Raw genomic sequence first — 15133 nt, 5'->3', positions numbered from 1 at the left:
CAGACGAACAGGGATGTCAATAATCACCATTTTCCTACCAATTAATTAACCTAGCATGAAGCCAGTGAGTCAGCTGTGGTTAGTAGAGGACTTCTGAATTGAGGAATTCAGGCATAGCAGCCCTCTCAGAGTAAAAGACTGGCTCACTTAGACTACCTGATTGGTATCTTTATAGTCCCAGTGTACGGAAGGTCCCAGATTCCACTTTTATTTATATCCTTTCTTATCAAGTCAAACTTCTGCACCACTTTCAGTTGTCCTGAAATTACTCGGAATGTGAACTACTTATCGGCAAGCTTAATTTCCAGTCAAATCCATCATTTTTTTTTTCTCATTTTTGCATCCTGTTTAAGGAAGCTGAACCTCTCCCTCCAACTGGGGGTTGCTACTTGTATGATTGCTACAGTTGAGAAGTCCAAAATGCAGATTTAATTTAAAATGTATACAATACTCAATCACTATTGGTACAGTGACCTTGAATGGTAGTGCCTCTTCAGTGTGGCAGTAATGTGGACAGGGAGGAGAGCGAGACCAGATGAAGAGTTGCCTTTACTTTTTTTATTCCCCTTTCATTACAAACAGCTCACGAGACAGCCAAGCAGAACCACTGTAGGGAAAGCAAAAAAAACAAACTGTTAAAGATCAGTTCACCGTACAGTCAAATCAAAACAATTTCTTAAGATTAAAACTATTCAACATACCAGTTTATGCTTTCTCTGCTTTAGTAGTGGCAGCCGCCGCTGCCTCTCCCTCCTCCTCTGGGCCCTTGGTGTTACGTGTGTAGATCAGCTGAGATCTGTGTTTGGACACCAGTTTGATCATGCCTAGCAGGTGGGAAGAACACATTGAACCTTGGTTAAATTTGCACATACAGAACAAGCATTTTCTCATCTTTCACATTCTAAAACCGGCTCTGGATTTGTATTCCGTTTTATATTATGCATCAAGCAAGTCCAGGATATTCAATGCCATGTGTGCTTTGTGATGAAGGTGCATTTATGTGGTTGAACAGCTCAAACCACCATTGCACGTTGAGATGAAGTGATTCAATTTAATAGTTAATAAATACAGATCCAAGTTAAGGTGCATCTCTTATCTGTCTGCAGTACACACCTTTCAAACAAGATACAAATACACAAATTTAATCTATAGTTTCTGCTCAACAGAATTAAGAGGTAGACATGTGCCCAACTGTTCTCAGGGATGCTGTGCATGACACCAACAGCTGCTTGTTGAGCGTACCTTTGGTGAGCAGTTCCTGGAGGGCATTCCTGGCCAGGGAGCCACGGATCTTCAGCCTTTCAGAAACGACGGCGGGTGTGATGAGCTTGTAGTTAGGGACCTCCTTGTACAGCTTCTCGTATGTGGCCTTGTCGAAGAGGATCAAGTTGTTCAGCTTATCCCTGACCTTTCCCTTGGACCACTTCTACTCGGGCCAGACAAAAAGACAATGTTAGAAATATCAGGAGGTTGCATTCAAATGAATAAACGCACATGTCTAGGGGGTTGGGGAACATACCTTCTTCTTGGCCTTGCCTCCAGACTTGTTGACTGGGTCCTTGTCCTTTTTGGACTTCCCCGAGTCCTTCTTCTTATCCTGCTTGGGAGGCTAACAAATATAGACAACACGTTACTAGAGCACTTTCATAACGTTACATATGGAGCGATTGTAGGGGTCTAAACCAAATTGTTGTAGCCAGATCATTCATTAAGTTACCCATCCGACTAAACATGAATAACATCTTGCATACAAAGGCATGGAAGACTAGACTAACCCTAAACGCACCTAATGACAGGAATTGATGGCCTTAGAATCCAAGTTCAATTTTTTTTTAAACCTATGAAAATACCTTTAAATGTCAGATACGGGTGGGAGTTATCAGATATGTTGAGGTTTTATCGAGGTTATTGTATGACATCTCTCGCTCTGCGCCTAGTAGCATGAGAGCATGGTTGAAAGTAGCGTTACCCTAGCAAGCTACATGCTAAACGGATTGCATGTGCGTATTGCTTTTTGCGGCAATATTTCGATGTAATAATGAACCATCCCAAACTGCAGTAAAATTCCGGATAATTCATAACGACATTTATTTAACTAAAGGGTGAATAACGAACAAATTCGCCTCGTAAATGGGTGATTCTCATGCTCACCATGTTTCCTCGTCAAGATGTCGGAGGGAAAGGAAGTCGCTCCGTGCAGGCAGCCCTTAGACAACCCGTACTTACGGATGTGGAACACGGGGGCTTCTGGGAAATGGAGTTGTTTAGCGCTTCGGTCTTTTTTTGCTGTTATGTTATATTAATATATTAAATTTATTTTTTCGTATGTATATATGGAGACTAAAATATAATCACTTGGTTTGGGAGGATAAGACGGCGTCAGATAATTTTGTGACAACATTATTTTGCGTGACAGCCATTTCCGGACAGACGGGGTCACATGACAGTTTCGTCAGCTGGACACACCGTCGCAGAGATGGCGATCTTCAGTGTTTATCTGGTGAATAAGGCCGGGGGATTAATCTACCAGTATGACAACTATGTTCCCCGAGCAGAGGCAGAAAAAACATTTAGCTATCCTTTAGATCTGGTGCTCAAAATCCACGACGAGAAGGTGATTGTGTCATTTGGACAACGAGACGGAATCCGAGGTAATGTGGAGATGCATTTTCACATAACATGAGATGGCTGACGTTGTGCAGGTTTTTGGCCACATATTCTGATGCACTTTATAATAAAGTCTCTTATATCTCATTGTCATTGGTCGTAAACCAACATGCTTTCAATCGATTTTTCTGATCAATGACAGTATAAACATAAGAAAGGTCTGCCATATGCCATGGTCCACAATGACAGCCACAGACCACTTCTAATTGGTCGTTTAGTGTATTGCTTTGTAACTGGTCCTGTGTACATTCCCAGTGGGACATGCAGTGCTCTCTATTAACGGAGTGGACGTGATGGGGAAGAACACCGCCGATGGGAAGGACGTTATTGAATATCTGAAGGACTCCTCAAACTACCCGGTGTCTATTCGTTTCGGACGGGCCCGTTTGAGCTCCAACGAGAAGCTGATGCTGGCCTCTATGTTCCACTCGTAAGTCCACTGTGTCCACGTGGACGTTTTCATCAATGGTTCTTCAATTGTAAGACGCACCAAATAGATAGCAAGTCGTTATGTGTTTATTATGCTTCTAGGTTGTTTGCGATTGGTTCACAACTGTCCCCGGAAGTCGGCAGTTCTGGGATAGAGATGTTGGAAACGGATGTCTTTAAACTGCATTGCTTCCAGACACTAACTGGTAATTTGGATAAATGAGTGACTTATGCCCCATTATTCCAACGTATCCCTATTGTAAACCATGCTGTACGTTTGAGGTACAAATATATGATCTGCCAAATAAAATCTATTTAATACTGTGTATACCCAAATGTAAATATCAAAGATGCAAGATATATTTTAATTGCAAGTTATCTGCTTATTTGTGACTTCTGAATATCTGTTCTCCAATCTTGTTTAAGGGATAAAGTTTATAGTCCTGGCAGATCCACGGCAGTCTGGCATTGATGCATTGCTGAGAAAGATTTATGAGATCTATTCAGACTTTGCCCTCAAGAACCCATTTTACTCTCTGGAGATGCCTATCAGGTAACTATGGATTTGAAGATAGATGAAGATAGCTTGATCAAAAAGCATAAAAGTCTTACACGTAACCACTTTCACAAATGTTGGCTGCAATGATGTGCCGGTCTTGCTTTAAGTGCTTTTGTCTTTCAGGTGTGAACTTTTTGATCAGAATTTGAAGACTGCATTAGAGGTGGCAGAGAAGGCTGGAAACTTTGGACCTGGTTCTTGAACTTGAGAAGACCAAACTAGACTGCCTTAACTAGGTCATGTATATTCAAAACAGATGTGTTGAACTTGTAACTGGGAAGCAAGTACCGTTGAGACACATTCTAATGTTTGATTTTTGCTAATGTGGTTATATTTGTTGCATTGTAAATATGACATGTTGTGTAAATACTTTGGGAATAAATTCCTGTTCATATCTTTGTCTTTTCTGCAATTCATGTTTGAAATCATATCCCACCTCATCTAACCGTTTAGCATATTTAGCTGACATTTGTATGATAATGCTTGAATTATACAACATGAGAGTGAGAGAGAACTATGAACAAAATGTAGTTGACATTATGATTCCTTAAAATATGACCATACACCCCATAAATGTACTCACTTGAACAATATTTACAGTTCCCAGCAATATTATTGAAAGTTGTTAAAAATATATACTTTATGAATATGATACACCTTTCGAAAAATGTTTGCAAAAAATGCAGCACCATGAATGTATGTGACAATGTTTCATACAATGGACACACATTGTACCATAAAAAGTGGAAAGATACAAAGGTGAATTATCCATTCTGAATCAATTTCCTTCTTGGCAGCGGTGAATGATGATGTGCGACCAGCGATATCTAATCTGCCTTCTTTGAAATGTGTCCCATCTTGGTTCTGATGTTGCGCATCAGGAAGAAGGCCACCGCAGTGATGAGGCAAGTGATCTCAGCCACCCAGAAGGCCGTTTCCCAACTGTAGTGTTTGGCGATGGTGCTGAAGGGCAGGCCGGACAAGAAACCACCAACTGGCAAAAGAATAGGCAATCGGCAATGAGTTTAAAGCACACAAAATAAGCCTGGGATAGTGTAACACGAGTGTTATCCTCGTATTACACTAATAGGATTAGTGTAATCCTATTCTGAAATATAATATATCTTTAAAACAAATAGGACAAACTTACCGTTGGCCATCAGAGCAACAATAGCATGGGATGTCCCACAGTAGTTGGATGGAGCGCTCTCATTGGCTATCACCCCAAATAACGCTATTGGTCCATAAGAAGAGAAGCCAAACGCAGCTCCCAAAAACAGAATCCACATCTATAGATGGGGATACACGTTAAAAAAGACCATTATTTCTTGTTATTTTCACACGTATCCTGTCTGGATGAACGTTTGAAACGGTGAAGTGTTACCTTGGGGCTGTCAGGAGTGACAGTGAGTCTGAAGAGGAACATGGACACAAACATTCCCGCCATCATGCAGATCAGGAGGAAGTGACGAGGGTTTCCATAGGCCTTCATGCCTTGCTGCACAAAATATGAAACATGAAGTTATAAAATAAGAAAGCAAGAAAATTAGGTGATCAAATAATATATATTTTTGGACAAACGTATAGTGATAGTATGTTGATACTCAATCAAGATTTTAACTCATGAATATGGTAACAATAATTAGTAGTACAATTGAAGCCCCAAATGGATTTTATCTCTCATGCCAAAGCACAGGATCTAAAAAAAAGGCTTTGAGCAAGTCCTCACAGTGTGCTATGTATGGATAGAACCAGGCTATGAATGAGATCACCTTGGCAACAGCCTTGTCAGAAAAGTATCCTGCTGCTAGACTGCCCAGTAGACCACCAAGCTCCAGAGAACTCATGTATGAGCTGCCTATGTGAACAGAAAGTTAGAAATACCACAGCACCTGACACCCTGTTTCCTTTTAAAGATGAATACTAGATCAAAAATATATTCACAGTATATTCACTTCTAACATGTTGGTAGAATGATTTGCAGGCATAGCCCTTCCCAACCCTACCCATGAGTGCAGACTGTCCCTTGTCCTGAATGAGGAAGAGCTGGCCCCAGTCGGTGCAGGCCGTCTTCACCCCAAACACAACCAGGTAGGCACAGGAGAGCAGCCACAAGTAAGGGGACAGCAGGAACTCCTTCAGGGTACTCTCGTCACTGGACAGCCCTGAGGCAGCCGGGAGAGAGAAGAGGACTTTAATAACACACGATACTGTGATAATACCTTCCGTTGGACATGCTAGCTGTGATTAGCATGAATCAGAGGTGGAACGTGTCGGTTTAATACAAAAAAGTAAATGCCCCCTTTGAGTATTTTGAAACAACCATGTAGAATATGTTTTGTTGTAAATAGGGGCATATAAACGGAATAGCATGGGATTAACATGGACATTCACATCAAGAACCTTCAATTGTCCACATCTACAAGTAAATAGTATTTCCCTTCATTTGTACAAAACAAGTGATTGTGAAATGCCAAGTCAGCAAAAGGATCCCAACATCAACACATGACGTATCTGCACGCTAACCTAAACTCTGCTCATGCACACTCGTCACATGTGAGGGGCATGCTGGGTACAGAGTCCGCCGTGTCCCTGAACATTAGATGTCGTGGGGACATGCTGAACCACACAATGCAGGCTCCATTGTTGATTGCAACATACCATAAACATCATAAAGCTTTTCTGTCCCCCAAAAAAATCTAAAGTCTGGCTTTTTTAAATGGTTTCATACAATAAGTGAGTGGAGAATTTGATGAACATTTTAAGTCCCCTTCACAATCATCCACTTTTCTGGACTTGGCCTCAAGCTCACACTCACCCACTTTGCCTGTCTTGGCCTCCACCTCCCACTCACCTGCTTTGCCCTTCTTGGCTGCCGTCTCAATGTTGGGCAGGCCCACGTCCTTGGGCTCGTTCTTAATGACCAGCAGGCACACGAAGGAGAGCACCACACAAATCATCCCCGAGACGAACAGCGTTGTCCTCCAGCTGTAGCTCTGGGCCATCACCGTGGCGATGATGGGTCCCAGACTGCCAGCCAGATTCATGCTGCAGGAGAGGATGGCCCACCACGTGCCGAACTGAGAGGGCTCGAACCACTGTCAGGACAAAGGGGGAAGATATCCGGTATAGAGGACATCATGTATAGGGTACTAAAGGGCCAACCCAAGAGGGATTAATGTAGGCGCTTCTGTCTAGTTAGAAACAGAAGGGTTATTCATCACCTTGCCTGGTTTCACAAGGGTACGGCGGTTGTTTTTCTCTACTCAAGTGAAGTACCAGAGTTAAATAGCTAAGAGACGTTGTTATTCCCTGCAGTTCACTCTCCCACTGTTACTATCAAACACTCATTATGAATCAATGTGCGTGCGTGCGTGCGTGCGTGCATGCGTGCGGCTCCCATGCCTTCTACGCATCTCTCTATGCGGACGCGTCGGGTACCTTGCGCAGCACCCGTCCGCAGGGGGGCCAGCCCAGGCCCTGGCCCAGGCCGTTGAGGAACCAGAGGCCAGAGAAGACGGCCACGGTGGAGGACCAGGAGAACAGCACGTTGATGCCCCCCACCAGGAACAGGCCAATGGAGAAGAGCCAGCGGGCGCTGATCTGGTCCGAGAGCACGCCGCTGATGAACTTACTGATGGCGTAGGCCAGCGACTGGCTGCTGGTGATCATGCCTGGAGGCCGTAGGGATGGGGAGGTGGAGCATGAATAGAATTGATATGAAAATGCTCATAACAATAATCAAGCCTAGGCCTGGGCAATAAAACAATAAATGATCGTATTGTGATAGACTTTTGATCAATATCAATATAAAACATGTTCAGTATGTATCGATAAGAGACTCGACCACCGAACCTAGCAGCTGGGTTTGTTACAGAAACACGGTTCTGTACTTATTTACAATATTTGAGTGTTTTTCATTGTTGTGTTGACATTGGAGTATTTATCAATGAAGAACAGTTGAAGGTCATATTCAGTGTTAAACAGAAGTGTTTAAATCCAGCATGGTAATTCCTAGTCTTTTTAGGTCATTAAAAAGATCAATAGTTATTGATATCGATCAATATGATCAAGTTATATTGTGATATGTCTTTCAGCCATATTGCCCAGGCCTAATCAAGCCTTACAACACACATTAGTCAATGATGGTGCTGGCTTTGAGGGTTGGTGATTTATTCATACAGTATATCGACAGCCATTACACAGAGTGTTTTTATTTTTCTCCAAATAATAACTGGGGATGGTAGGATACGTCCAGGTGGCAGCAATCTTTATGTAGCTGGAAAGGTTAGGCTTGTACTTCACCTGGTGGTAACCAACGTGTCTAACTGTTTATAATTGATCACCTCTCAGTTCTACCTGGGGGAGGATTACATCTTCAGCAAATGGAGCAAAATCATCAAATCAATACCAGGGGATAGTTTCAGTCGGATGATTAAATCAGGCAAACCAACGTCCCTGGGGCCAACAACGCAACGTTGGTTAACGATGTATTACCGGTCAAGCTAAAGAATTAACCAGATTTTGACAAACAACACATCTCATACCCAGGTCATCTTTGTCCAGCGTGATCTCTTGCATGAGGGAGGGCATCACAAAAGAAAAAGTCTTTCTGTTGAAGTAGTACAGCGTGTAGCCAACAAACATGGCCAAAAAGATAGTGGTGCGGTAGTATCCATAGCTCGGTTTACCCATCGCTGGTTTGGGTCCCTGCAAAAGTGCAATAGGCCTACTTGTGAAGTATTTGTGAAATTACCAACAGAAAAGGTCCAAGATCGTTCCTGTAGTGTGTGTCAGGTATCAGCTCTCTGATGCCATTGAAGCCGACAGTGAACTTTGCATCATAAGCCACAGTACAGATCGTTACAGGCTTGTACCGCAGTGGTGAGATGTAATCAATAGGTGAGGTTAATGGTCAACTTCTCAACCCTGAGATTTGACCATACACATGCGCACACACACGCACAAACGCACGAACGCACGCACACTTCGGAGGACTGCAGTTATGAATCAAGGAACTCAATCCAGAAAACAAAAACATAAAAACATCACTTGGTGTTTTTCACGGGATGTCCGTGTCAGAGTTCATCTGCCGTCCCCCACGGCTGTTAGTCAGTCAGTCCGATGAGGTTAATGATTTATTGCGAAATTGAGTGAAAACTCGTTCAGTCCAGCTGTTGGGATTTTAAGCGCTTCTTTTAAGCCGTCGCAAAGAGATCTTGCCAATTCATATGCAAACTAATCAAAATCAAAATCAAAATCGGAATAGTGTCCCATTGGCTTACTTTGACGTGGCATGAGTCGGAGAGTATCCGTTTAACAGCATGTTTATGATATAGTCCTATATGGTCGGAACCCATAATGATCCATGAAAGCCCTGTTATCCCACATCGAGAAGTTAAACTATATTTTTAGAGCTCCCCCTATTGGTTACCTTCATGCCTTTAATGTGGAGCCACCATCCACGTTACCTACTCGAGCTGTCATTATCTGGTGAAGAGAAGGCATCATCTGATAAATTATCAAAAAAATAATAATGAAATAGTCAAACCCAGAGTATGGCTCTGATCCAGTAGCGTAGCCAGGATTTTTCAACATTGTGGACTTTTGCGAAGTAGGGTGGGCCACTATTTTTACATTCATTTTTTTATTTTATTTCGATATAGACAGTACAGCAATTTTCCCAAAAATAAACAACACGTGATTTCATCACAGATCAGACGATTAATGGCAAACAATCATAGGCTACATTGATAATTGATACTTTATTCATTCCCAGGGGGAATTAAAGGCATCATCCATGCATGCGCGCGCTTTGTAACCATGTCACAAAAAAAAGACCGGTCTGTAGGCCTACAGCCTGAACCCAAAACATTGATTCTGAAGAAGGTAGTCTACTACTCAAAATAACAAAACATAACAGAACAACTTCTGTTAACCAAGAAGACGATTGAGTTCAACAAACATTTCGGGGATTTTCAATTCGGTGCGATGAGTGCAGTGAGTGCAGTGCGCAAGCGAGCGAGAGAGAGAAAGAGAGAGAGATGAACTCGGAGCTATATGGTGGCCACTGAATTGGGAGGCATTGCCTGGTCTTTATATTAATCGGCGATCAACGTATAAAAAGTTTCGTTGTTTTCATTTAACACACTTTTTATTTTACGCAACAGCAGAGCTGCGGCAGCCTCCAGCAAGTCGTTTTGGGTGTCTGGGCTCAGAACGCTGCGGCCGCCTATCTTTATCCAATCAGAATTAAGCGCAGAATATAAAAAATGAACAAAAATAGCATTTCTGTAAATATTTGTAACATAGTGATACTTTATTGAAACTAAATCGATCTCACACATGTGTGTGACATTATAATATGGGCTATTTTGTGTTCCTTGAATTTCAAACCGAATTTTACACTTCTGATAGGGTGCTGTCAATCATAGCGGCACTGGCCCACGTTGACCCTAATGTGGCTACGCGCATGCTCCGGTCAAACCCTGTCAGGAAGGGGAGAGGGCACGTGGACAGAGACGCCTCCCTCTTCCTCCTCCGAGGTTCCAGGCGTGTTGTCATAGCAACACGACAACAAACACACATCTGAACCTTTAAACCAGCATCCGGGTCTCGTATCCATAGCAACTAAACGGCGGCGATGCGGTGCGATTGGCATACACCGTAAACATTTTTATTACAGCAAATAAAGGAAAAGCTGCCCCTTTCTCATTTTCTGAGCTCAGAAATAGACCTACCCGAGGATCATGGTAAGTGGTCAAATTATTAATATATATCCAATGTTTCTTTCTTCCTTGCTCTGTTTACCAGGTACAGCGCACATGAACCCACATCTCAGTCTCTCCACATCCCTGTCAACCTGCCGGTTATATCAGAGCTCATTTCCATCCATAGTCCCTGGGCAGGTTATTACAAACGTGTGGCCTAATATTACCAACAGTGCCTCAGCCAGCACTAGAGTAACGCCTCAACACAACACAATAAAACACAAAGAAAGACAAAACACTGCAAAGGTAACAAACGTCTGTAAAAACAGTGAGTCTGTGAATGACTTGGCGGAGATGAGGTAGTGTGATTCCTCATGATTGGGGCGACAGTAGCTCAGGAGGTAGGGCGGGTTGGCTGGTAACCTGAAGGTTGCTGGTTCAATCCCCGGCGTTGCGGTGTCCCTGAGCCAGACACCTCACCCTGACTGCTCCTGTCGAGCTGGCTGTTGACTCAACCGTCAGCTCAGTCACCGTTGATGACCTGTCAGCCGCAGAGCTCGGGGGCGTCCACCTCCCGGCGCAGTGGGAGCAGCAAGACGCGTCGCTACCGCACCCTGGCCCCCAGCTCCCAGATAGACGAGAGCCTGTTCGGGGCCCCCAAACTAGTAAGTCGCTGTTGGGGTCAACGTGCAGAATTCATATGCAAAGTGATAGGTGTGAATGTCTCATCAGGATACAAATATCTGCATTAAATTAGTTGTTTATGTACAAATGTGCATATATGTCGTCCCCCAGCAATCGCCGCAAGACAACCTGAAATCGGACCCCCGGAGAGGCAGAGGCCCCCCTGCCAGAGAGCAGGCGCGCTCCGCCCCGCTGCAGAGGACCAAGCGCCCCCAGACCCTCCGCATCATCACCAAGGACCTCATCCGGGAGCTGAAGTAGGGAGGTTTAAACACATGTTCTGATGGCTGGTGTATTCCTCAGTTAATAGTCCAGTAGGTCATTTGAGGACAAAGGTTGAATGCTAATTTACCCCCGGCTGTTGATGATCTAATCAAATCTAAAAATGAGTCTGCAAACATGTTGTTGCAAATGAACGACATTTCTCAGATGGCATCGAAGTTCCTTCTCATTCAAGAATCTCATCAAGTCGCAATATAGCTAGCTAGTGTCTCAGAATATCCCATCCCAATGTTAGACACTAGGCCTATGTTATGTATGAAACATCATATTCAACATTCCAGATTAAAGGGGTGATATTGTTTCACCAGGTGTGAGTGTGATTAGCCATTGCAGGCCGTTTCCTGTGTTTTAGTGACATCAAAAGTGGGTGTTTCCCCTAGATTTACATTTAGGGCATTTAGCGGACACTTTTATCCAAAGTGACTTACAATAAGTACATTTGTCATAAGAAGTGAAACAATATATCGCTGTCGGTACAGTAAAGATGTTCATAGAACCAAGTGCAAGTACTAACAATCGCTAGGCTAACCCATTCCCCGTATACAGCAGTGATAGCTAGCTACTGCAGATGCTACACAATTAAGTACTATGAATAAATACAACGTACATTAAGCGCGTACATTAAGTGTGTTCATTAAGTGCATACATTAAGGGACAAGCATGCAAGGTTTGGACAAGGAGCCATTCCATGTTACCTGATAGGTGCGATTCATCAGGTAGGATGTGAACCAGGCTAGGGCAGATTCAGCAATGCCAAGTTCGGCGAGAATGGCGAGGAGGATCTGGTGGTTCACCGTGTCAAATGCTGCAGACAGGTCGAGGAGAATGAGAACCGATGAGAGGGACGAGGTTCTGGCAGCACAGAGGGACTCAGTCACTGCGAGGAGAGCCGTCTCAGTGGAGTGTGCCTTCTTGAAGCCTGACTGGTGAGGGTCAGAGATACCGATCTGTAGTTCTGGATGTGGGTGGTGTCAAGGGTTGGTTTTTTGAGGAGAGGCTTTATTCTGGCAGTCTTAAAAGACGCTAAAAGACGCTGGAACAATGCCTGAAGTGAGGGAGGAGTTGATAAGGGTGGTGAGTAATGGCAGGATGTCGCTCGAGACGGCCTGGTGGAGTGAGGAAGGGATAGAGTCAAGGGGCAGGTGGTGGCATGGTTAGACTTAACTAGATGTATGATGGCTAGATAAATCTAGGTGGACATGCCCACTTGTGATGTCACTAAAACACAGGAAAAGGCAGATTTTCAAACGGCTTGTCATGGCTAATCACCTGGTGGAATAATATCACAGGACACACCCACTCATATGACCATCACTGTTCTGCCGATTGTCCCGTTGTGACCAGGATTCCCAGTGAAGATCCTTCCGGAACGTCCATCATCCTGCCACCGATAGAGGTGTCGCGGCTGACCACGTCGTCCCGCGTGCTCAGCAAGCAGCAGAGGGAGGCCGTGGAGGAGTCCCTGGAGCAGAGGAAGGAGGCTCTCATGGTGAAGGCAGCGCTGCTTTACACTCCACTGACGACAGGGCTCAGACCTCAGCACGTCACGTCACAGTGACCACCACCATTTTGGAAGCACAGGAGTATTGGAATGTTAGTTGTTGGGTTGTTGGTAGTAGTGTTTTTCGGTCATTTGTAATTAATCTGTGAAATGATTTTCACAGATTTCCCCCCCCCTCTTCGTTCTGTGGACCCATCATCTGCAGGAAGACCCGCTTGGGTTGGGTGCACTGCATGGGTGGCAGTGCAGTGAAGGTCAGGGGTTTGAGAGACCAGACTCAAGCGGCAGAAGCTGGCTCTGGGGACGTGGAACGTCAACTCACCAGTGGCGATTTCTCTAAGACTGCAAGGGAAGCTCAGCTTCCCCTAAAATTAAGAAAATTAAATGGTCAAATATATACTGTTTTGTTAACATTTCATTGACTAAAAATGCGTTAGAACACGTCCATCTCGAAGATGAGTTCGTTCAGAATCAGTTGCTTATCGCAGGTCGACTGACTCGATTTCCTTCTCATACTCGTCCATCCACTTCAATGGGGCTGCATAGAACAGCCTTTTTTAGTGCGTCGAAAGTTGACGGTCATTGGATAATCTGCGATTATGTCCCTCCCTCGGACGCTCAGCATATCTGGGGGTGAATGGAGGAGTGGACTGGCCTGGACGCTGGGCTTCTGCGTGATGATTGGAGGGTCTGCGAAAGACTGAGTTGCCGTTTGATTGACAGCGATTTTGAACTATAAAAAGTCGCCCGAGCTGTCTTCATTCCTCAGTCCCATCGCGGATTTTCCAAGCGAGTCAAAAGACGAACTGCAACCTATTTCTTGATATTTGCTTGGCGAAATTACTAGACAATTTTCATCATACATTTCATACACTTATTCACACAATTCCTTGCTTCAGTTTAACATAATTCCCACATTTCCTTGTTCAAGTTTAATATTGTTTTGGTAGTTGGCCATCACTTTGATTCAGGGAGCCTGAGGTCTGAACTTCAAGTCCTGTATTCAGATCAGTACTTGCAGGGTGACAGGGGAAAGCTGTGTGATTTCTTGGTGTTCCTTAAAGACATGGAGTTGGACAATGCAATGCCTCAGCTTTACAAACTGTTATTAGTGGCAACAATTGGAGCTACATCTGCAGGTGTAGAAAGGAGCTTCTCCTGTTTAAAGTGGCTCAAGTCCTACACCTAACACAATGGTGTAGGACTTGCAGCCTAGCTCTGCTGGCCATTGAGAGGACACTAGTCAAGTCACTGGAAAAGACAGCTAGTTGGTATGACAGAGCATTTTCTTGAAAAGGAGCATCATTTACATATACATAAATTTACAATTTATATGATGTAAGCCGAAAATGAGCTTCCCCTCTTTGAAAGACCAGCAGCTGCCACTGCAACTCACTGTGGGGAAAGGAACTGGAGCTTGAGTGGGAGGTGGAGCGCTACCAATTAGATCTGGTGGGGCTTACCTCTACGCAGTTCTCAGCTCTGGTACCATACTCCTGGATAGGGGTTGGACTCTATTCTTCTCCGGAGTTGCCCAGGGCATGAGGTGCCCGGCGGGTATGGGGATTCTCATATATCCCCGGCTGAGCACCGCAGTGTTGGAGTTTACCCCGGTGGACGAGAGGGTCACCTCCTTACGCCTAAGGGTGTTGGGGGGGATAACTCTTATTTGTGTTGTTTGTGCGAACGGCAGTCCAGAGTATTCTGCATGTTGGAGACATTCTGAATGGAGTCCTGCATGGGGCTCCAGTAAGGGACTCCGTAGTTCTGCTGGGAAACTTCAATGACCACGTGGGCAACGATGGAGACACCTAGGGAGGCGTGGTGGGAAAGAACAGCCTCCCTGATCTAGATCAGAGCAGTCGTCTGTTGTTAGCCTTCTGTGCTAGTCATGGATTGTCTATAACAAACACCATGTTCAAACATGAGGATGCTCATAAATGTACCTGGTACCAGAGTACCCTAGGCCGTGATCATGTCATCAGATCTGAGGCCGCATGTTTTGGACACTCGGGTGAAGAGAAGGGCGGAACTGTTAACCGACCACCATCTGGTGGTGAGTTGGATCAGGGAATGGGGGAAGACTCTGGACAGACCTGGTAAGCCCAAACGGGTAGGGTGGGTGAATTGGGAACATCTGGAGGATGCCCCCTGTTCGAGGGATCTTCAACTCATACCTCCGGCGGAGCTTTTCTGGCATCCCTTTGGAGGTTGGGGCATTGAGCCAGAGTGGGTGGTGTTCCAAACCTCCATTACTGAAGCTGCAGTGGTGATCTGCGGCCTCAAGGTCTTAGGTGCATC

General features: G+C 44.5%; 4 protein-coding genes across 4 annotated transcripts in view; 2 read left to right on the top strand and 2 right to left on the bottom strand.

Annotated features, from left to right (window-relative positions):
• Positions 1–538: 538 nt before the first annotated feature.
• On the bottom strand, positions 539–2211 carry LOC311373374 (small ribosomal subunit protein eS25-like). Its single transcript, XM_084490138.1, has 5 exons — positions 2152–2211; positions 1520–1609; positions 1243–1426; positions 702–824; positions 539–607 (listed from the first exon to the last, which is right to left on the bottom strand). Exons 1-4 carry the CDS (start codon positions 2152–2154, stop codon positions 706–708), a joined length of 396 nt encoding a protein of 131 aa, XP_084346264.1. The 5' UTR covers positions 2155–2211; the 3' UTR covers positions 539–607; positions 702–705.
• A 256-nt stretch (positions 2212–2467) lies between these two features.
• LOC311373380 (trafficking protein particle complex subunit 4) lies at positions 2468–4054 on the top strand. Its single transcript, XM_084490143.1, has 5 exons — positions 2468–2651; positions 2923–3097; positions 3199–3302; positions 3523–3649; positions 3779–4054. Exons 1-5 carry the CDS (start codon positions 2477–2479, stop codon positions 3855–3857), a joined length of 660 nt encoding a protein of 219 aa, XP_084346269.1. The 5' UTR covers positions 2468–2476; the 3' UTR covers positions 3858–4054.
• LOC311373379 (glucose-6-phosphate exchanger SLC37A4-like) lies at positions 3959–9024 on the bottom strand. The gene is made up of 9 exons (XM_084490142.1): positions 8941–9024; positions 8203–8365; positions 7097–7329; positions 6510–6753; positions 5662–5820; positions 5428–5513; positions 5040–5153; positions 4806–4944; positions 3959–4649 (listed from the first exon to the last, which is right to left on the bottom strand). The coding sequence occupies exons 1-9, from the start codon at positions 9013–9015 to the stop codon at positions 4483–4485; spliced, it is 1380 nt and encodes a 459-aa protein (XP_084346268.1). The 5' UTR covers positions 9016–9024; the 3' UTR covers positions 3959–4482.
• Positions 9025–10901: 1877 nt separating this feature from the next.
• The window catches only part of cfap45 (cilia and flagella associated protein 45), a gene marked incomplete at both ends in the record, with an annotated part of 11545 nt that continues 7313 nt past the window's right edge, over positions 10902–15133 (top strand). Inside the window, 3 exons of the mRNA XM_084490136.1 lie at positions 10902–11030; positions 11161–11306; positions 12676–12820. Coding sequence (XP_084346262.1) covers positions 10902–11030; positions 11161–11306; positions 12676–12820 — 420 coding nt within the window. The remainder of the gene's footprint in view (positions 11031–11160; positions 11307–12675; positions 12821–15133) is intronic.

This window comes from Micromesistius poutassou (genome assembly GCF_964030765.1).
Source record: "Micromesistius poutassou genome assembly, contig: SCAFFOLD_2669, whole genome shotgun sequence".
Taxonomy (NCBI): domain Eukaryota; kingdom Metazoa; phylum Chordata; class Actinopteri; order Gadiformes; family Gadidae; genus Micromesistius; species Micromesistius poutassou.
Note: the sequence above shows the minus strand (reverse complement) of the source record. Positions and strands in the feature narration are given on the sequence as shown.